The sequence below is a fragment of the Ammodytes marinus genome (assembly GCF_949987685.1).
Source record: "Ammodytes marinus genome assembly, chromosome: 15".
Taxonomy (NCBI): Eukaryota; Metazoa; Chordata; class Actinopteri; order Uranoscopiformes; family Ammodytidae; genus Ammodytes; species Ammodytes marinus.
In genome coordinates this window covers 24,242,558-24,265,871 of record NC_137219.1, presented here as the reverse complement: position 1 = coordinate 24,265,871, position 23,314 = coordinate 24,242,558, and the positions used below count along the sequence as shown (strand labels likewise).

General features: G+C 42.5%; 2 protein-coding genes across 2 annotated transcripts in view; one reads left to right on the top strand and one right to left on the bottom strand.

Moving 5' to 3' along the window:
- Positions 1 to 12,813: 12,813 nt before the first annotated feature.
- The window catches only part of babam2 (BRISC and BRCA1 A complex member 2), an 80,301-nt gene continuing 69,800 nt past the window's right edge, over positions 12,814 to 23,314 (bottom strand). Inside the window, exons 9-12 of the mRNA XM_080042273.1 lie at positions 15,003 to 15,073; positions 14,779 to 14,861; positions 14,480 to 14,633; positions 12,814 to 13,569 (exon numbers count right to left, since the gene is read on the bottom strand). Of these exons, the coding sequence (XP_079898399.1) occupies positions 13,506 to 13,569; positions 14,480 to 14,633; positions 14,779 to 14,861; positions 15,003 to 15,073 (372 nt within the window). The 3' untranslated portion in view covers positions 12,814 to 13,505. The remainder of the gene's footprint in view (positions 13,570 to 14,479; positions 14,634 to 14,778; positions 14,862 to 15,002; positions 15,074 to 23,314) is intronic.
- On the top strand, positions 16,121 to 17,664 carry LOC307261575 (serine/threonine-protein kinase pim-2-like; the record flags this gene model as incomplete). The annotated part of the gene is made up of 2 exons (XM_080042157.1): positions 16,121 to 16,181; positions 16,478 to 17,664. The coding sequence occupies 2 exons, from the start codon at positions 16,121 to 16,123 to the stop codon at positions 17,662 to 17,664; spliced, it is 1,248 nt and encodes a 415-aa protein (XP_079898283.1).

Genomic DNA, 23,314 nt, shown 5'->3' with positions numbered 1-23,314 from the left:
ATGTCTTTGGGCAAATATAGGCTATATAATGGCATTTATTTAGTGAATCTATAGGTTGTGCATTCTTGAATACAACTTGATTACAGTCCGCGCCGGAATTTTGACAGCCCTAATATATGTATTTAAGAGGCTTGTGGAATTCAAGCTGCATTAAAGGAATGCTACCTTTTCGGGACATATGCCTGTTGAGTTTCTTACCACTGTCATGTCTGTGCTGTAATACAGCCATCTTAGATAATAGCATAAAGAAACAGTGGGAAACAGCTAACACATTACTCCCCCATAAAACCACAACTTGTTGAGTTAACACCTCGGTTTTTGGTAGAGATTGAACAAACCAGATTGAATGTGTAATAGTGAGCTGTAGAGGTGTTGCTTCGTCTTCCAACAGGTGCATCGTCCCAGGATGCCCAAATGGCGGCATGTCCCACTCCTATGTAGATATGCAAGGGTCATTCTAAGGTCAAAAATATGTAAGCGATGAAATACACACCTTAAAACATAATGATGAATATTATATTCCATTTTCCCAAGTCTGTTCAGAAATATGCCAATAGGTACTACACACTGAACCTTTAATGCGTGTACATTTTGAAATATGAAGTCCAGGAGATTAATTGACTGATTCTACAGATACAATTACAGCTCCCAAACTATCCAATCTGAGGGAACGTCTACTCTGTGCTTTCTTATGGTAATAATAATTTAGCTTTAATGCTGACTTTGATAAGTATTAATGATGCTTAATACCAGATCATGTAGTTAAAAGAAAAGGTGGCAGTTTGGAGAACTGCTCACTTTCCTGCAGGGGCTGAGATGTGATTTTAAAGTGTTGCAACCTGGAACTTTCCTACACATCAACCCTCCCAATCTCTTTTCACAATAATCAAAGGCATTTTTGAACCATGTGAATTTTTCCAGACGAGACAAACTAATCCCTCTCTAGTATGCTTTGCTGGACCTCAATCTAAAAGAAGAGCACCACTGAAATAGCCACGAGGTGGGAATTAGCTTCTGGGAGCATCTTTATTAGATGGCGTCACGTAGCAACCAAATGTTTCCTTGCTTGTTGTTGCTGCTGCAGTAGGGGGACATATACCAAGTGACCTCATCTGACTCGACTTAGGCTAAGACTTATTCTTCATAGCATTGTGTTGATCCACTTGCTAAAGAAAGAACTTAAAATAAAAGTAATAATACATTTGTCATAGATTGCAGAAAAGGCATTTTTGGAATTTACAAGGCAGCGCTGTTCAACCACTCGTTGTCAATCTATCTAAAAAAGTGACCACATGTTTACCTGTACTGAGCAAACACAACCTTCCAATCGACACACTCCAATACAGTCTTTACAGTAACTTCACAGGCGCTATAGGTGTCACTTCCTGATACAATGGAAGGAAGTGCGTCACAGACACGCTGTACTCTGAGACAAAGAAGAATGGAACGCTGCCCGGGCAAAAACAGCGGAGAGAGAGAAAGAGAGAGAGAGAGAGAGATGGGGGGAAGTGTTGGAGTATGTGGTGGAAGAATGAACAAATAACAGGGTCTGAGCTAAGAGCGAGTGGTCGGGGGAAACTTCTGAGCAGGCAACGAGCGGTCAACACAGCCACCTGCTAGCTCGCAAACAAACAGGACCCTTCCACTTTTACTGGAATGCTTGTTTTCAATGGAAGAAAACAGTAGTCTCCCCCTCCCCACCGGATACTAGAAAGGAAAATGTTGGCAGCCTGACAAAAAATGACCTTTATATATCTGCGTATTATCTTGTTTTGGTCCGTCGTGCGTGTTGTTTTCCTTGTCGTTGGCCTGAACCAAATAGCGTTTTGCGAGTGACGCGTCTCAGTGCGCACACAATGGGCAAGTTTATCTCACTCCGTCAACAAGGTTTGTCAGGGTAATTTATGAGTATGCTGGGTCCGAGAGCGGGCTGAGAGGGCTCCGCAGCTTGGAATGTTAATGGCTTTTGGTTGAGGAACCGAGTTGTCCGGCTGTTGTTTGACCTTCGTTGCGAAAAAAAAACTATCGTCAACCTTTTTTTTCTTACAGCAGCGGACTCCAACCAAGTTGATCCAAAAGTTTAAAGAAGTCAACTTTAAATCTCACATGGAAGATTTGAGTTTGAAGGGTCTTTGGTATAGCTTAGGTTGCTGTCGTTTCCTTCACTACACTTCCCAGAAGTCACCTGTTCAACTAAAAAAGTGTGGGTGGTGCAGTGACATCATCTCATCTTGGATCGTTGGTTGATGACTTTTCAGGTTTCGAGACTTTTGATCTGTTCGGCTCAGTGAGGAACTACCCTGTTCTTCTGGAAGTCTGGAAACAAACACATCACTTCATTTCATCACTGAGAGATTGTTCCCAGGAAGTGGTAGAAGTGTTTAGAAATACAAGTCCAAAATCATCTCTGCACTGGAGGCTGAAACACATTGACTATATTACTGTAAACGCTTAAAGAAAAACAAGCCTCCTTTTGGAAAGAAGCGTGGCTTTAAGACACAGTTTTTATCCATATTGGAGTCTCTTGATCAGGCAAAGCACTTTGCACCACATCCTGTTGAAGCTTAGGGGGAAGATTAGCACTGCTGGCTTGTCTCTAGATGCAATCTTGCATTTCTCAGTGTTAACACATACAGAATTCTTTGTCTTCATCTTTTTGTGTGCCAATATCTCGCTCAGTCGCTCTCATGCGACTCTGAGGCTTATCCTCACTGTAGAATAATCCCCATTGTCTTCAGCTTGGTTGATCTGGGTCTTCAGAGGAACTATCTATTGAGGAATCAGATGAGAGTGTATCAGTGTTGACTGGCCCCACTGCCACCTCTGCGATAGCTTACTACTACCTGTCTACTATACAGTATGTCTGATGCCTTCATTACAGTTTAGGTAATGCAGGCAGTTAGAAATATGGCACATTTGAATACAATTGTATGTATCCATTGTCCAACATAACTTTATTTGCTTCCAAGATCCATTGAAAAATCTTTCTGTTTATATCCTTTTTTTTGGCAGATTCTTTTCAATGTATCCTATAATGCAAAATTCACTTTTTTGTGGTTTTATAATATTAATATGGGTCCCCAGTGTGATAGAGACTCCCAATGTATGAGAACAAAACAACCCTCTCTCTCTTACTGCACCTAGACCTTTCTGTAAACCAGTTCAAAACCCCAGTCGGTTTCTCTCTCCTTATGACGTAATAAGGGGAGAGAAAACACACTGAATCTAACTGGCAGTGAGGTTTAAACTGGGAGTTAGATTCAGGGCCAATCAGAGGAAAATGGGCTCTATGGAAGGCGGGGCTTAGATACTCCGTGCTAAATCCATTGCGATCAGTCAATTAATCAATCAATCAATCAATTTGCCTCAAAACAAGTGAAAAACATCAGACCAACATCACTGTAACGCAGAAATACAACACCCGACTTTGAATTAAAGATAATTATTGCGAAACATCACATGACTTTTGAACCGATACAGTATCACTTTATACTGCATCAACCAAAGCCCTGGTTCTCCTGAATGTTTAGATCTCAATATAGTGCATGTTCAGACCTCCATATGTTTTTGGAAATCAAATCATCTGACGTTACCGATGGATCTGTAGGTATATTTCAAGCTTCTGACATGTTGTCAGTCGATCAAGAGCTGAAAAAAAAGCTGAAGACGAACGAGTAAGCAGCAACTGACTGACTGACTGCTGGGCTGGTGGGGACACCTGTCAATCATGAATCACTGAAACAGACCTTTCTTTAAGGTCATAATGTCTTCTTAATGAAACCAAAGAAAATGGCACAAAGACACATACACTGCAAAGAATAAACAAGGCTGTAACGAGCTGTGGTTGAGCAGTCATTGATCAACAGACATGTGATATTGTAGGGGTGGGGGGTATGAAGGAAGGAGGCAGAGAGGGGGGGGCGGGGTGGTGGATCTTCTTCCTGGGGTGGACTCCTCTGGTGTACGTCCATTCCTTCCGGCTGGATGGAGGCTTAATGTGAGTGTGGAAAAGTGGAAAATTTAATTAGGCTGCCAAGGGGGGTTTGTGTCACTTGGCATGAGATATCCCCCCCACCATCAGCCCCCACCACCACCACCACCACCACTAACCCTCCCAACGCACCATTCGCTCTTATCTCATGTAACCCCAGTGTTGGCTGCTCTTTCTGTATTTTTAACCCAGATTCCTTCGGGACATGACACACTGGGGCCACAAGGATCAGATAGAGGTCAACAGTTTACAGCTGCACGGAGGTTGTGAAGCTGGTACCAACCTGATGTGGCGGAGCTGCCACTGAGCACAGATGTGTGTGGATATACGCTGAGGCAGAGAGGAGAGAGAAGGGACCAAACACACTGGTTTCCATTTTTATCTCGCTTCCCTGTTTGACATTAGAATACAATGCTACACTTTGGACACTCCGCATGCTTTTATTTCAGCTCGTTGCTCGTGTGTAGGCTTTTTGGATAACTGTTTGTTTTTCTAAATCACGGTGGCAAACTCACGCGTGACACTGACGTGATGTGACAGCAGTGTCGAAAAGATGAGCACGTAGTTACGAGAGGACAAGATGTGGTTTTGTTATCCGCTATGCTCCCGCGTTTCAAGTGCATCTGGGTGTGGATTAAGTGGGGACACGTCTCATTCGGCTTTATTCTCCTTTTTTTTGTGTCTTGTTGTTCAGAGAAGACACCAAGATGATAACAACTGCCTGTTAAAAGGGTTGGGGTTAATAATCTTGGTTGATGTGCTTTAATGGTGCAAAGTCCCTAATACATTTTCAAATCATCAAATTAATAAAAATGTAAATGCAATGAATCTTCTCCAGGTTGGGGTTGCAACAGCTCTTCATTTTTGTCATTCTCACGTTCTTCGTTATTTTGAAACAATTCACTCAGTCACGTTCCGAGACATTTCTCAGCTGTATAGGTGGAAAAGAGTGTGTTTCAGTGTCAGTAGAGTTTAAGCGGTTGAGAATGATTGGGAAATAACCAATTATTCTTATTTCACCCTTCAATTTAAAGAGGTCATTATAACAGTTTTATCAGTTAGCAAGGCATCAGTTAAACATGGCGGTTCGTGTGTGTTAATATTAAGCAGCAATTTAATTTAGTGACGCAGACATCTCCACTCAGAATAGAAGAACAGTTGGTGCATAATGACTCCAGTAGGCATACATAACACAGTAACCACAGTGGAATATTCAATCAAACACAAGTTGCATGTGGCTCACTTCTTGCAGCTCTTGTCAGAGAGATAATGATCGGAATGGAAAAAACTATTACAGTTACATTTCAAATCTTTTCCCCATTCATGAACATGTTAAATTTTACTTCCGAATCTTCACAGCTGCAGTGTCAAGTCTCACTCGTGTGAAATTGGGTGGACAGACCTTTACCTTTGTAGGTAACCTATAATGCTTTATTATGTCCTATAATGTTTTTCCAACATTAATTTGGGTCCCTGGTGTGACTTGAGCCTCCCAGAGTATGAGAAAAATCAACGGTCTCCTTTTCTCCTGTGTTCAAAAACCCCAGTCAGATTTCTCTCTACGTATGACATCGTAAGGGGAAGAAGACACGCCCCCTTATTACCAACCTGACTTAGCACTATCTCCAACTGTGATGACTGGCAGTTCAAACCTGGTCTTTGTTGGCTTGGCTTTTTGGAAGTTATAGGGTTAAAGAGACAGACTCTGAAATGGAGTGTTTCAGACAGAGGCTTAAAAGAGGAAATTCAACAATGGCACTGTTAGAAATACAAAGGCTCTTTTGGACACTACAATGTGAAAACAGTTTCTAGTAGAAACCCAAATTACAATTTTGAACCTGAAAATGAACATAACATGTGACCTTTAATTGAACACAGATCATGTGCAGAAATAACATGTAATTGCAAGTTGGCATGGTAGGCAACACCTAGCCGATGCCTGGGCCATACCTCATCACGTGGCTGCATCACATCCACTCAGGCTCAAATGAAAAGTTTCCCTCAAGTTGTCGGGAAGCACGCTCGTCCACCGTCCACTCCTCCAACTTCCAACATTTGGATATTTATTTTTTGGAAGTGGGGGTAGGGGTGTGTGTGTGTGTGTGTGTGTGTGTGTGTGTGAAGGGAAGTGGGACGGGGCAGCGGTGGTGGTGGAGGGGGGATTGAAGGAGTCTTGTCACATTACATGTACCTGTCTGTGCGCGTCTTCTACCCGCAGCTGTCATCTCACCTGACAGGTCTATCAGTGTCTGCGGCCGATCACAACGCGTCCCTCAGCGTGACAGGCTGAACCGACAGCAATGCAATCCATACTGACAGCTACTCAGGTAGGGCTGGTGCAGGGAGGGAGAGAGGGGAGAGTCTGGAGGGGGGGGGGGGGGGGGGGGGGGGCAACACAAAAGCCTCAGAGGAACACATACACAACAAGAGCAGTACATTAAAGGTGCAGTGAGTAGAATTGATTGACATTTATTTTGATTTTATTATTAGAAAAGACTTGGCAGACATAGAATATACTATTCTCGAGGATGTTTTAATGAGTGTATAATCACTTGGAAATGTAAGTTGTTTCTATATCTAGGCCTACATAGGAGCGGGGCGCTGAGGCCGCCATGTTCCAGAACAGATAAACTTAACGGCCTTACGCGTTTTTATATTGGGTGTCCTGGGGAAATGCAGCCATTGGAAGACCAAGAAGAAGCGCTTTAGAATAAATAAATAAATACATGTTCACCTCATCACTTGATATTGTGGAAAAACTTGAGGCAGTGGTGGATGATGCCATCTTTAGGAACCAGCTTCTTATCCTTGAAGGCCACCGTAACATTTGTAATTATTTGAAGGGGGGGGGGGGGGGGGTTACCAAGGGAGAGTGGTATTCTGCAATCTCATCACTGGATGCAACTGAATATTCCAGTATTACGCGCCCCACACACATCCTACCTCTACTGCGCGTCTACCTCGCGTCTGCGTCTGACTTTTGGTCACAGACTGTGAAATCAACGTAGAGCGAGCACACATCCAACCTCAGACGCACTGCTGAGGCGCGTCGGAGGCACGTCTGCAGCGACGCTCCCCTTCACCTCAGGAGGCTCGCCTATTTTTTTCTGAGAGCAGCGCGTCTCTCTCGCGTCTCTGTGCTTTAACTGATAGAGAAATACTCTACTGACAGTCATACCAGCAGCATTCACTCTAGTTACACGTTTACCCGGTGTGTTTATTTCAAAATAAAACATCCCTCAGTCGTATACGCGAATAATCCCTTTATTTCACGATTTAATTGTGCAATCAAAATCCGAGGGATTTAAAACCTAATTTTCAATTAGTTCTGGCATTTCATTTTTGGATAAATGACACATATAGAGATCCAATATAGTGAAGAAATAAAAAAGATCATGATGAGCGCAACAGTTTTCCGTTGCTCTATCTGTGTCTACGGCCTTCTTCTTCCCCGACCACACCCCCCTCTCTCTCTCCCGTATAAATCAGTAAAGTGATTTTTGAAATACTCTGCTGAGAGTCATATTGACTTCATACTGGCAGCTTTCGCTGTAGTTTCACCATTTCCTGGTGTGTCCCCTTCAAAATAAAACTTCCAACAAGCGAAAATATGGCAAAAAAAAAGAAAAAAAATGGCAATGGGGCGCACGGATTACTGTCCAGACTCAATATAAATCATATGCATCATAGATGACATGAAAGAACTTCATTTTTAATGGGAATTATCTATGAAAACTCTATGTAGAAAGATAGGGCTTTTAGAAGCAGCGCTGCAGCAGCAGCTGCTGAGACGTTGCATGTGTGTCCGAGAAAAGTCCGAGAGAGGCAGCAGTAAGGTAACGCGACGCGCTCCAGAGGTAGACGCAGGATGTGTGTGGGGCGCGTTACACACTGCACCTTTAAAGTCAGTAGGCGCCCTCACATAATCCACCCATTATGATTGATCTTAATGCTAGCTTTCATCAATTTCATAAAACCATCTGATAATAAAGTGATTCTGAGATAAACACTTTGTAAGTGAGGGATGGTTGCCAAACATCACCTTTAAAACCTCCATTAAAAGCCCTAAATCCTCTTTCTGCCGTTGAGATGTACACAGGATGCCAGTTTGGGTATCTTTGTAAGTAAATTGACTCTCATCTTTTACGACAATCAAGCACGTTGAACCAAAGCCAAACTGCTTGCTTAACGCAGGGGGAACCGAGAGCTGTATTCCAGAGAAACAACACCTGCGGGATGTGCTTTGGTTTAACCCCATGAAAAAAGGTTTAAAGCAAGTGTCTATGATCACACCCAGGGGGAGATAAGGTTACTTCTTCTCTGTCTTTATCTTGTCAAAAGCCATCGGGCACAAAAAAAATAAAAAATCCCATCCAGAACGCCCCAACAACATGAAGACGAGACAAAACGGGGAAAAAAAAACCTTACAAGCTCCGGAGCGAAGACTCATTTGATCAGCTTAGCTTGGCTCTCCTGACTTCTCATGTTACGAGGAGTAATTAGCAATTAACAATAAGGGTTTAAGTAGATCCAGTTATCTATAAGCAAGAGGGGGGAGGGGGAGGGGGGAATGAGAAAATTCCTGTGCAACTGGAGTTTGATCAAAATAAAGAAAAAAAAAAGTGAGGGACCTAATTCTCATTTTCACGACATCTCTGGGCCATTTTTTTTTCTTCTTTTAAATTCCCAGATCAAACAGGCTGCAACAAAAGGCCCCAAATCCCCCCCTCCGCTCTCCTCCTCCTCCTGCTCTCTCTTTCCAAAATTAGTTAAGCCTCTCAGCTCCATCATCCTCAACATACATGGCTCGCATCAACAAACCCCACTACGCCGCTTGCTGCAGCGCAAAATGCTGCATACCCTCGGATATACACCCCACACTCCTCTTCAAGCCCCCACCTCCCCCACAAACAGGCTAAAGATGAAAACTCCCCATATGTCACTCTGAATTTGTACTTCCAAACAAAACACAAAGTAGCCCACAGTCACTCCAGTTTCATGATTTCACCCCCCCAACCCCCCCCACCCCTCCTTCCTCTTTCATTTTTAACTGTTTTGTCCTTTGTCTTATTCCAGGGGAATATGTTGAGTCAAGAGGCCGCTGTTCAAAACATAAAAGTGAAAAGAAAGACTCAAACGGAGGCTGACAGATGGTGATTCTAACACGGTGACAGGAGAGAGTAAACATGCTGCAATAAGGCGGGCTGTCTGCCTCTACTGCTCTCTGACATGTTCAGACCTTCTGATGACCTCATCCTTCTTACTGCCCCAGCTACTAGCAGGCAGGCACATGCACAGATATGACCCAAGGGGGGGCTTGAGACCCTGCCCTTGTGCCCCCAGAGTCAAAAGGTGCCCTCAATTTTTTTTTTAAATATATATTTTAATTCCTTAAATATAAAGAAAGAAATGTATTACAGTAACCACGGAAAATAAGCCACATCAATGTATTAAGAACTCTGCATCATGCCCCGCCCTCTTGAAATCATTTTGCAACTTGTCTTGACTTGCCATGAAAAGCACACCAAAATATATACGCAAGACCCTTCCAGATATTGAAACCTTTTCTGGTCGCAAGGGGATGATTTCAATCACTTTTCACATTACCGCTCCTTTTCTGTATACCACCTTTCTGTATCTGTGCTTCTGGCGTCCTACAACTTTAGTGGGCCTTCCCATACGTTCTACTCTTCAGAAGTTTGCGCCGTCTTGAGGAGAAGTTGGGTGAGTGATGCCAAAGAGCTAACTCTGGGTTATTGCCCGGGGAAGGTGCTCGTTGCCATAAGCTGTAAGTGATCCTGTTTCACACACTTGTCAGTTCTCCAGGCTGGCAGGTCCTTCGCTGCCTCCGAGCTAGCTGCTTATAGGGTTGTCACCAAGGAATGCAGTTTGTGTCAAACGAGTTGCTCATGTTTGCAGAGCAATTAAGGACACAGTCTCCCCATTAGCACCAGGGCTGTGAGCATACACTCTAAGCTAGTTGGTTAGCTTGGGTCAGGTTAGCTGTCCCCGCCGCCACCCGCAAGGCAAATTTATCTCGATGGAGTCAGAATGAGGGTTGAAACAAAGCTCAAACACACCACTCATTTGTCCCCCGAGGGCGAAAATGACCATTGAGTCTTCAATCATTTCTCAAAGTGTGCCCATGTCCAGCATAGCGTGTCGCAAAGAACAAGACACACACGCTCATCAATTTGATCACCCCCCCTCACACAGATTCCGAGCTAATTATTCCAGCCTTTAATTATTCCATCTGACTGCCGTTGAGATCTCTTAAAGACGGCCGGATTAGTGGATTTGGAGAATTAGCTGGAAGGGGTTGGCAGACCTCTGCACTGTGATTCAGGGGGGCTGAGAGAGAAACACATCTTCAAAAGGTACCTTAAGCCAGCACCTTCACAGGATCATTACACTGGATAAATCCCTGTTAAGTTGCTTAAAAGCGTGTAAAGGTGAGCCATGTTTTGGGCGCAGACACTTTCTGGGTGGGCGGAGGCTAACCAAATGTGACGCCAGCATTGCAAACAGTGACACAGTTAAAGCCATTTTGAAAGAAAAATGTTTACAAGTCACTTAAAGGGCTTATGTCAACTCGGGTCACTGTCAAGGACTGAAGAAAACTTCAGGAGTGAATACTTTTTTATTCTTCCAGATCGTCAAGTGAAGTGGAGACACTTTCAACATTGCAATGCCAAGGTCTGTATTCAAAATAAGTTCTTGAAGCTACTAGAGCTGCAACGATTAATCGATTAATCGATCATTAATCGATTATTAAAATAATCGCCAACTATTTTGATAATCGATTAATCGTTTCGAGTAATTTTTTTATAAAAAATTTCTTAATTCTCTGATTTCAGCTTCTCAAATTTGAATATTTTCTGGTTTCTTTAATTCTATCATGACAGTAAACTGAAATATCTGTGTGTTTTGGACATAACAATACATTTGAGGACGTCAACATGGGCTTTGGGAAATTGATCAACATTTTTCACCATTTTCTGTCATTTTACCGACCAAAACACTAATCGATTAATAATCGATTAATCGAGAAAATAATCGACAGATTAATCGATTATCAAAATAATCGTTAGTTGCAGCCCTAGAAGCTACACTTGTTTTTAAATCAAATGATTAAATCACTCTTTTGTTATTTCAACTAATATAAAGGCTAGGTTCAGACTTGGCAGGATTAGGTTCACACAGGGCTAAAACCACAATGAAATTCACCAAATCAAATGCAGCCTTTTGAGTGCAAAGTCGTGATGTCTTCAGTCGACTGTGTCAAGTCAAACTATATTCTTTGCTCATACTTGTTACCCCTCCTCTGATCTCCCTTCCTCTCATCCCCCCCCCTCTCCCCAAATCTCCAAAACGAGAGCAGCCCGTCCCGCGGCTGACAGCGGAGATGTTTTGAAAGCAGTTCGGCAAAGGTTAGAGTAAGAAACATGGAGCGGGGCAGTGAAAAAGACAAAAAGAATCTTGCTTTTTTAATTATTTTATGAAGAGCCTTGATGCTATTAAATGCCCCAGATACATTCAGCCTATAGTTCTCAATTTGACTTGACAGCTGCTGCATTACCAACAATAAATATAGCAAAGGGCTGCGCCTGGGGCCAGGAAGGACCCCTAACCATGACCCTCATATTTAATGATGAAAACAAGCAAGCGCACACTCTGCTTCGCTTAAGCACAGGCATGTGCACACACACTCACACATCCTGCCTGCCGTGGCTCCTTGTTACACAAGCACACTGGGGGCCTGTCAAAAAGCAACAGCATCTCTAGGGTTTAGCAGTGCACCACATTCACTAAGGTGAACATATAAAAGCACAAATTGTTAAAAATTTAATTTAGAAATGAATGTTTTTAGCAGCGTTTTTTCCTTATAACTATTCAATGTCCCGAGGTTGAAGGCAAGTGAACCTGACCGTTTCTCTAGCACCAACACCAGGTTAAATATTTTACTAATCTGTTGATATATTTTAAAATGTAGCCTACTAAAAGGATTAGAAAAAAAGATAAGTATAGACATGCATGGTTTATAGAACTGTAACCCAGATGACATTGGTGTATTTACAGAAACAGTTTATTTATTACCAGATATTTTAACTGTATCTCAAGTATCGATACAACCATTAAGATCAGACATCGATGTTCCCTCCAAGTGGATAAATGTGACATTTTTAATTTCCTTTTTTAGTGCCAAGTAATTAGCAAACACTAACCAGCCGACAGTCTTAACCAAGACAGTGAACATGGCAAACCCTGCTCAACATCAGCATGTAATTGTGAGCGCGTTATCATGCGTTCGTGTTAGCATTCACCTAAAAGCACGACTGTGCCTTACGGGCTGGAATTATCATAATTATGAGTTTCTTTCTCTGATTACACTGAAAGCTCCTATATATCCGCCTAGGCACCTCACAATACGGAAGTGCCTGAAAACCAAACTTATATGGAGGCGTCACACCAGCCAACTGTAAAGGGTATGGTGTAAATGCATTTTTAAGCCTGTTATCATGCAAATGTCTTGTAGACGCTCTCAAGTCATTCAAATTGGAATCTTTCCCCATCTTTAACATTCATCCAATGATATCAATGATCATTTTCTAATACAACACACACACACACACACACACACACACACACACACACACACACACACACACACACACACACACACACACACACACACACACACACACACACACACACACACACACACACACACACACACACACACACACACACACACACACAGTGCAGACCAAAGACATACATTGACACGCTGTCAGTGGAGACTGGACTTCTTTATTGGATAGACATTTTGACAAAACATATTCTTCAGTAACTTACAGAACTGTCAAGATGTCAGAGACAAAGGAAATAGACTTCATAAAGACCTAAACAGTCAAATGGATCATACAGACGATTAAAAAGGCAAAACGAGTTGATGACCATTTTAACATCCGACAGCAGGTGAGTCAAACTTGAAGATTGAGTTCAAACGAACAGTAAACAAACGTGTTGTGCATGGTGGCTAGAGCTCCTGTGTGATTTTACATGTAGTTGACATGTTGTTAATCAGCAAATATGTGTTCACAGCGTGGGCAGCTAAAGGGTGGAGTATCGTGAGCCCCACCCTCTCTGTGGTTAGGCAGACAGACAGATTATACAGGTTATCACATTTACCTTTTGGAATTTGTGTTCAGCTGGCAACAAGCGAGAAACAACCAGAGTAATTTTCTATGAGGTTTAAACTGTAGCATGTGTCAGTGCTTCTACACTGAAGTAGTTTCTCGCTGAAAGATAAAGAAAAAAAATAATATACCAAGAGGCAACAGTTTTTAACGTCAAACTAGAATTCACAGAGTCTGTGTGTGCATTAAACACACCGTCATTCTCACTGTACAGTTACAGTGTGTGCGTACGGCACAATGGCACGCACAGACACACACTCATTTATACACTCTCACAGGCAAACTCTCCAGGCGTGTCATTAAGCCGGAGAGTACTAGAGTTTCCCGTTGGCAAAGGCTCCCTCTTGGAACTGAGGGATAAAGCTCTTGAAGTACGCTCTGGGTGAGAGACAGAGAGAGGGAGGTGGGGACAGAGGGAGAGAGAGAGAGAGAGAACGGCAAATAAAAACATCAACATATGACAATCACCGTGTTTCTACTACTTCAATGTACCTAACAAATTCAAAGGGTCAGTCCCAGCCACAGCATGCATTAACAGGCTGAATGTGGTTAGGCGTTACAATTAGAGTTGTACTTGAGATATCTGCTCTGTGTGTTTTATTACACAGAAGACGTACCTCAACGGGAATACAAAAACATTCTGTGGATAGATTACGATGTATTGAGATAAATAGATAAGAAAAAGGAATAAGCACACGGCTAACTTATTAGTTAAGAAATGTTGCCCTGTGCAACCTCTGTATTATCTCAGATCTTTCTACTGTTTACAGCAATTATCAACCTTTGCCTTTCAAAGGGCAAACAGGCCATAGCTGACGCCTATACATTTACTGGGGTCACTCCAGTGTATATTTACTAAAGGTGGGATCAAATCTGTGAATATCAACAAATGGCCTGTGGGTAGGGCAGTCCAGACAATATGGTTTTATTGTATTATACATAATGCATACTATACTTAATACTCAGCATGGCTGCACTTAAAAATACATTTGTACTGGGCTTTACAGAGTTGGGAGAATAGTCCTGACATGCACTGAACTTACTAATTTAAAGACTTGCAAAACATCTCGCTGCTTTTACTTTTTCAGGAACATGGCCACTGTATTTGAATTCCATTTTTATTCTACATGAAGGGAGAGTGTTGTGTATGTATTGTATGTGTTTACTTATTCAGTTTTTTTTTTGTCCATGTGTATAAAACTTTAAAACCACTAAAATAAAAGTTTCGAAAATAGTATGATCTCCAAAATGCAGGGGGATCTAAGGAGACAAGAGCTCCACCACTCACTTGGCCCTCTTTGCCATCTCGTTGCCGTCCCAGCGAGGGCTGTAGGGATAGGACTTCTGCACCTGAGAGTAGAGCTGTCCGCTGCTGGTGAAGTGGTAGACGGACTGGAAGGTTAAGGTGGGCTGGTCTCTGGGGAAGTACAGCGGGAGGTCCACTGTGTACATGTATGGAAGGAGGAAGAAGTGAAAAAAAAGGATCATAAAGTGACCGCATCAGATGTGAGCCAGGCAGATTGAGAACAGTAAGTGTGTGTGTGTGTGGGTATGATTGTGTGTGTGTATGTTTTGTGACTTTCCTACCGTGCACTAGGAAGCAAAAGTCCTTCCACATTAGCAGAAGAGTGAGTTTTGTGAATCCCTCCGCATCATACTCCACCACGCCCCTGCAATACAAACGTTTATTTCAAGCCGAGCTCGTTTGACACATTTTTGTACCTTTTTGACAAGGGACAAATGAATAATGGCTGAACACATGAGGCGATCGCTTGAGTGAAGGTTGTGTGGTCCCACTCTAGTTGACTCACATTCCAAAGTGGCTGAGAAAGGCGGCGATGTACTCCCTCCTCTTGTGGTAGCCTTGGATGACATACTGCACCTGAGGAGAAGGAAGGGAGAGAGGGTTTGGTAAACACACTGGAATCGCATAGTGTGAACCAGCCGTGACTTATGGGGATAATTTCATGGGGCTCAATCAATACAGTAGACCTTAAACAGGGGAGAAAAAAGGCATTTGACTTTACAGAAAAAGGGAATTTGTTGCATCAGGAGAATCAAACATGACGTTTTAAAAGACATTTAGCTGGATTTACATTTAGGATTAAAGACCAGAGTCTAATACGTAGTTTGCCGGCAATGTGATACTCATTATGTGTTGCAGCAGGTATTTCATTTGTTTGAGAGAAGAGAAAATCTTCAGCTTTCAAAATTGTAAGAACTTCCTATAATGTGATACATCATTAATGTGATCAAAATCTGCAGCTTATAAAAAGTTGCTAACTGCTCATTTTAAAGTTTTTGGCTTTTGATATGCAGACATAAAGGTTCATACATAGGCTGCTGTTGTGTTTGAAGGGATACTACATCCAAAATGTGAGTCAGTCTAATTTTTATTCTCTTTTGGACCTAGACTGATACAGTTTTTAAGATAGGATAAGATAAGAATACCTTTTTGCAGTTATCAGCAATATCATATGACGTGTGCCAAATAGGCTTGACAATGTCAGACAATCAACAAAGGTGCGAACTCATACAAACTATGTGAAATTTTTTTTTATTTCCATGAACAGAAAAAAACACTAAGAATTTCATCTTATTTCACCAACATGGCCAATTTCAATTTAAGTGTGTTTACATCCAATGTTAGAACACCCCCACCCCCCAGCCACACACACACACACACAGCCAGAGATTCTAGAACCACCGCAAAAGCTCTGGTCCTTTGATGTGTTCCACGAGGAGCTAGAATAGAACTTAGAATGTTTTGTGCTCACTAAACAGAACTTAGAATGTTCTGTGCTCATAAGTATCAAGTATCATAAGTATCAAGTCAAACTCTCAAAACTCACACAACTCACACACACACGTTACAAGTTCACTCTTTACTATCAAGCAATCAAGTGTTTACACATCGTTCCAAATTGACATGGCTAGTCAAACCAAGCCGGAGTTCAAAACTCTTTATCGCCCAGCTTCTTGGAGAAAAGGTAAGTGACAAGTCTCACTGCTGAGATCCTTAAATAGTAAAAATACAAAAAATACAGTGTAGAAGTTAAAGTGTTCGATTGTTAAATATCAGAATATTATAAAAAATACCTAATATTTCAAAATAATGAATATTAATGAATTCATTTTTAAACCAGATTAGGTGGAACTAGTTTACTACTTCAAACCATATGGATTAAGTGTCTGTGATCTGACCCTGTGCGTTGACTTGACAAACCCATAATTCCCTACATGCACTCAACAAGTTAACGGTTCAATGGATTTGTCTCATTTATAGAAAGCAACCACTACACAGAGTGCAGTGATGTCTGTGTCTGGACCAGGAGTGGGAAGAGAAAGGCCTGTGCTGAAGATACACCACAGAAGAGGAAGAGGACCTGTGATTCTGACCCTGGAAGCAGCGGGGACAGAAAAAGAAAATCCCCCATGGACAAAGAGCACACCAGGAAAAGGCTGAGGACCGCTGAGGACATTATCATGGTGAAGGGGACAAAGAGGAACGCCACCGAATATGGAGACGTACCAACAAAAAGACAGAAGGTTCCTGAACCGGACCAGAAGGACGAGCAAAGAGAGGACTCAGTGGAGGCTGCAGCACCCAGTAAGAATGGGGCCACCACCACCACTACATCCACCTCAGAGGAGACCAGCAGACAGGAGTTCCAGGCTAAGTACCAGGAACTGGACCCTCTGGGTGAGGGAGGCCACGGCTCGGTCTATGCTGGCTATCGGAGAGAAGATTATTTCCCTGTTGCAATCAAACATATCCCGAGGAAAAATGTCATCTGCAAAGGCGTCGTTCAGAAAACCAGGACGCTCCCTCTTGAGGTGGCGGTGATGATAAAGATGGCAGAAGGAGCAGCAGGAGCAGTAGGGAAATCTGCATCCATTTCCCTACTGGATCATTATGATCTGGAGCAGGAACTTATCCTGGTCCTGGAGCGTCCAGTGTCCTCCGTGGACCTCTTTGAATACACCGAGGTAAATGGAGGGTCCCTGCAGGAGGAAGAGGCCAGACTACTTCTAAAGCAGCTAGTAGAAGCAGCTAAGGAGCTTCAATCAAAAAGGATCTTCCACCGAGACATAAAGATGGAAAATATCTTGATCGAAACCAGCAGCGATGTCCCTCGTCTGAGGCTGATAGACTTCGGCCTCAGCTGCTTCACCAAGAAGAGTTCGTCGTACAGTATCTTCTATGGTACCTCGGCCCACATCCCACCAGAATGGTACCAGTGCTGTGCCTACAGGGCCGGCCCCACCACGGTGTGGCAACTGGGAGTGGTCCTGTACGACATGCTGCACAGCCAGCAACGGTTTGACACTACAGGGTTCCTGAGCAATAGACTCAACGTGAATGAGGACTTGTCTAAAAATTGTCAGGACATGCTGCGCCTGTGCCTGGCTGTAGACCCTCAGGAGCGTCCCACTCTTGAGCAGCTCAGACTTCACCCCTGGCTGACATAAGGATGGTACTACTCCCCCTGGACACAACCTAACCTAAAACCTATCCACACTAAAATCAGTGCCCCTCACCGTTTGCAACATGCAAATGTCAATTTGTGTTGGAAAAACTCTGTGCAGACCAGTCCATAACTAAATGAAAAAAAAATAACATTTATTTATGGAGCTGGCTCCCAAACTGTTGACACAAAGCTGGAGCAATGTTGTCTAAACAAGGAGAAAGAAGGAGGAAAGCTGCCCTGGGACTGCTCTCTCAGAGCGGGAACACTCTTTACTAAGAGCCCAAACTCTCTGGCCATATCTCGGGTGAGTTTTGCCGAACAGCAAGACTCGATCCCCAGCGTGGCCCGCTGATGCTGTTGTTGATTTTGATGTGGTTAATGTTGATGACGATGTTGTTGACGGCACACTGCCCTTTAAATGCTGCTTTCATTTATGATGCTGCTGCACATAGCACTTTATGCAGGCACCTTATATCTTGGCACTTTTTAAGCACTACTCAGGTTTTTGTACATACTGTTGTGTTTTGTGTCCATTGTGTTCTTGTAAATTAACTCAGTAGTAACACAAGGAGGGAGAGCTTCTTACCCCGGGTTCAAATGAGATACAATCCTAGACTTTAAATGATAGTTAACATTCAGTGCAGATGTTTATACCTGTCATATTGGTGTGGAAAAAGATGATTCTGTGCATACCTCTGTTTACAATATGTGATATGATATGAGCCCTGGCCTGAAAGAATATCATCGCAGCAACAGCATTTGTATAAATATCCTGTTCAATGAAAGAGAATATTGTGTTTGTTTTCAATCCCATCAACTGCATTCAGTCCAGTCCAGAGGTTTTCTGGATGTTCACTTTTGCCCAGAATGTAAATTAGGAATGCATCAAGTATTCAAAATAAATGGGTTCCAATACATTTAAAACCTTTTGCATTTGTGTATACTTTTTGCTCCTAAACATAAGATTTGCTATGATGCAGTTAACCTTACACATAACACATGGTTGCTTTCACTTTAGAGCCAGACAGCTCAGAGTGCAAATGTAGATACATGCAATCATTGTACATGCATGCAGATTTAAATGTCAAAGACGTGCATAGCCTTTAGCTTACCAGTTACCACACAGCAAAAATAGCTAGTGTTAATAACCCTTCCATACAGTCAAGTGCAACCTATAAAAAACTGTCCACTCAATACCGTGTTAACTTGAATATGAATTATCCATTTTATTTCATGGAGCTCCAACATCCAGCAGCATTTCTTATAAATAAAATGTTGCTAAAATGTGGCTACCATCTCAGTTTTTTTATTGGATCTGATGGGCATCTATCTTGCATGTTTACAAACCTTGTTCATTAGGAAAAGGAAATGAAAATGGCTGTAGTGCTTTGTTGTGTCTAGACTTAATGTAACGCCACAAAGCAACTGCTACTGCTATCAGCGATGGTATCACGAACATCGCTCCGCACTTTAAAAAGGGCCCCAGCTGGCTCTTTGCCCGACAAGCAACAAGGAGTGAGTCAGATGGAATTTAGAAGAAGAACAATTAACTCCACATTTCCAACACAAACAACAAAGAACAGGTTCTCCTCTTGAGCACAGGACCATCATGTCTTAAGCGCTTGTTGACAGGCCTGATCAACGATTATCTTGAAGGTCTGAATAGGAGAGTGCTAGCTATCCATGAAGGTGACTCCGCTCCATTCACCGAACACGACTTAGCCTTAAGCAGGACGGGTACCAGTTAGAATCAGATTACTGAATTCCCTCAGTCGTAAAATGAGACATTTGCGTGATGTAATTATAGAGACATAGTACAAATGCAACACTGTGAAATCAAATTCTGTTGCGATATTGTTAAAGTTATACATTGAGTGGGGGGAAATGTTTCGCATTCAGTTAGCTCCGAGGCTAACACATCTCTTATTTAACATTTATTATTGCCACATTCTTCATGACAAATAGCAGTGTGCAAAACATTGGGGTAGCAGGCTTATTTTTTCAGCTTCTGATCACATAGCAAATTCACCAGTGGCAGCTTGTGCTGTATCAGCTGTAGCTAATAAACATCAATTCATGCAGTGCTTTGTACTTCTGGGCTGGACTTGGTTTCTTGGTTGAGTTAGAAGATTAATATGACGCATTTTACCCAATATTTAAAAACACACTAAGTGGAGTTTAAGGGTATTTATCATTTGCTTTTTGCAAATTTGACCTTTTATAACCGGTTTCCTGGTTATAATATAGTATACAATATCACATTTTGGCAAGAGGGGAAACCTGTGTTCCACCAAAACAAGACTAACGTGACAATGTAATGTGATAATAATACAAGTGCATCTCTAATGCATAGTAAACGTCTTAAGTACAACATATTGCTCTCATTTGTTATTTGTCCCGGGCCTTAGCAGTCAAACACAGTGGGGTAACATTGTGAGGTTCATGTGAGGACAATATATGTCATGAGAAAAAGCTGGAGACAGCCTTGCCTTACCCACTGCTGCTGCATGCTTGAGATTACTCATCAGCCGTGTATGAATGACGGCATTTTGTGAAAGAGGAAAGTTGTAATCTCTGATATACACAGTCAGCGTGCGATGGGCCTCATCTCTGCAAGAGCTCTTAAACACAGACACACATTGTGACTCAGCTTGCTGTTCCCACTATGTTAACATGGGACAGCAGCAGCTCCAATTTAGCTTTTTTTTTAAAAAGCTGCAAGGCCACATACTCAATAAGCTGTTTGTTTAGTTACGCTACGTGCGTCCAAGTGTGTGTGTATGTGTGTGTTTCAAGGGAACTGCGGATCACTGAACTTCCACACCCATACTGAGAAAGGATTTCCCGCCCCCCCACTTGTCACCGTGACTGCCAGCAAAGTGTTTTGATTGGCTGCCTTGGAGGGTTTGAGTGATGCAAGACAGGTGATGTCGTTCTGCAGGTATTCAAACCTGCCTGCACCCATATCCTCCCTCGCCATCCATTTGTTGTGTTAGAGCATGTGTCTGAGGCGTGATGCAATAACGCCGGAAGTACCTCCTGCTGTGTGTGATTGAGAAATCTCTCCGCTCTGTGTCACACACACACACACACACACACACACACACACACACACACACACACACACACACACACACACACACACACACACACACACACACACACACACACACACACACACACACACACACACACACACACACACACACACACACACACACACACACACCACCCCCCCCCGGCTTTCATTTCATAAAGAGTGACATATCTGATATTTGACGACAAATCCGTTTAAGAAATTGATGTCTTTGGGTTGAGCTGATGAGCTCCACATGGGCATTAAAAAAAATCTGAATGGGAAAATAATAATTAAAGAAAATCACTTGAAATAATTGCAGGAACGGAACACAGATCTGAGCCCTGACTACGTACCATTTACCAAAGAGATAAAATGCACTCTTCATTATGACATGTCACTACATGTTGATAGAAAAGGAACAAGCACACAGTATACCTAATTACCTTGGTACATCAGCCGCAGGGTAAAACATCCCATGAATGGCCATTTGCAAAGCAGTTTTCATATTTCTAAGAAAACTAGCGTCCGCAGGTGAAAATGATATCATGATTGTTAAGTTTGCTGTCTATTCAGCTTCTGGGAAATGCGCTGACACGGCTGATTGCTCTTTTTTCGTTATAGGAACACTTAATCTGCCTGATTATTCCTGTGTTGTGCCGCAGCCATTAGTTCGATGGCAGAGGTTAAACGGAACGCTAACAGTTGGAAAATGACCCACTTATAGACAGAAAGATATCCTATGAGAACGTGGAAATTATTAATGACTCATTCTCAGAGAACTAGTTGGAAGCTCGATATGTTTGTTAAAAAAAAAAAAAAAAAAAAAAAAAAATGCCATTACAATGTTGTGACTGGATTGATCATAACGCTGATCAAATGTATGGATACAGTGTGAATAGGTCTGTAGTAAAAGCCCTAGTGCACTAAATAGAGAACTGCAATGACCAATAACACAGAATAAAAAGAAACCTGAAAAAAGGTAAAAGGTAAAAGTAGACACATTCAATTTGACTGCTTTGCTTATACATTAATATGATTTCTACCAGGCTAGCTTCAACATGTCAGCAACCGAAGGATGGCTTCATTAAAATGTATTGAAAGCAACTTATGTCTTGTGCTGAGTTGATCATAAACCTGTATGGTAAATGACTGAAAACCCCCTCAGGGCCTATTAGTTTTCTGAAGCTGATCTTCATTAGTATATTGTTTTTTAAACTGATGCAGACGCCAGGTGTTGCCGACAGCAAGCGCAATCATAGTCACAGTCACAGCTGGGGTATGTGGCGGTATAGTTGTGTCAATGCGATTGCAGCATCTGTATTTAGTGGGAGGGAATAATTAATGGAAGAACACAATGACTGTACAGCCTGTCTGCAAAGATGACAAGAGGATTCGACTGGGGATTTTTACAATGATGTCTTTCTTCTTTACAATTCTCTGTTGGGCTCAGACCACAGATCTCACAAACGATAACACAGGTACAGAAGTTGAATGATACTTTGTGTCTCTGCTATAACATCAAGCAACATTTTTGATAATTAATTGTAAGTTTTAAAGTAGCAACGAGGAACTTTTTTGTTGATTCTAAAAGCCGCTTTGGACAACAGCGGTAGTATTTTTTTAAGTCCAGTGCCTGCTAGCGTGCCGGCGTCGCATTGCATTTGTTTAGGGATTGAGTGAAAGAGCAGGATGCAGTAATGAAGTAATGTATTCTGACTATATGATTAATAATGTAAAAATGACAATAGTGAAGCAAACTTTGATTTGGTACCGTTTGGCAAACACAGGATGTTCTGGTCTGACTGCCGTACATCCATTTGTCGAAGTTTCACGGGAAATCGGACCCGAGCAAATGCATTAATAGTAACTCAGATAGTCTCGTTAAGCTGTACCATACATTTTTAAAGGTTCCTCGTAGGAAGTATAAAGCACTTCTGAATTTGACAACAGAAACTGTCCAGCATGCAGCACTAAGTTAAACTCTGCATGATGCAGTGTGTGTCTTGAGCTGTACCTAGAATGTGTGTAGTTGCCATTTCCAATAGCGTGGGCGACATTTTGAGCAAGACTTCTCCTTCCTTGTGGCACACTGCCTGTATCTGTTATTGACATGACCTACCAAACACAGGCTATGGCCTCCGCGAGGGAGAGGTTCTGACACCACTGCTAAACATAATCACCCAGAGACACAGAGGTGAGCCGCGGATAAAAGTGTTCTAGTATGCTGCTCAGGGTCCAGGTGAATAGGAAGAGATGGATGGTCTCTGTGTGCATTAGGTGTGTGTGTGTGTGTGTGTGTGTGTGTGTGTGTGTGTGTGTGTGTGTGTGTTTGTGTGTGTGTGTGTGTGTGTGTGTTGTGGGCGGGGGATGGGCATGTCCCCCTGAGGGAAATGGCATAACGTTATGTCTACACTGCACATCTACCTGTCAACCTGCGGAGGCCAAACAGTGCTCAGACGGCCTATGGAGGTTGGCCAGTACGCCCACGTCGGCACAGGCCCGATACACGTGAATGAATGCTCATACACGCAGAAATACACAAACACACACAGCGTGACATAAGACATCCCTC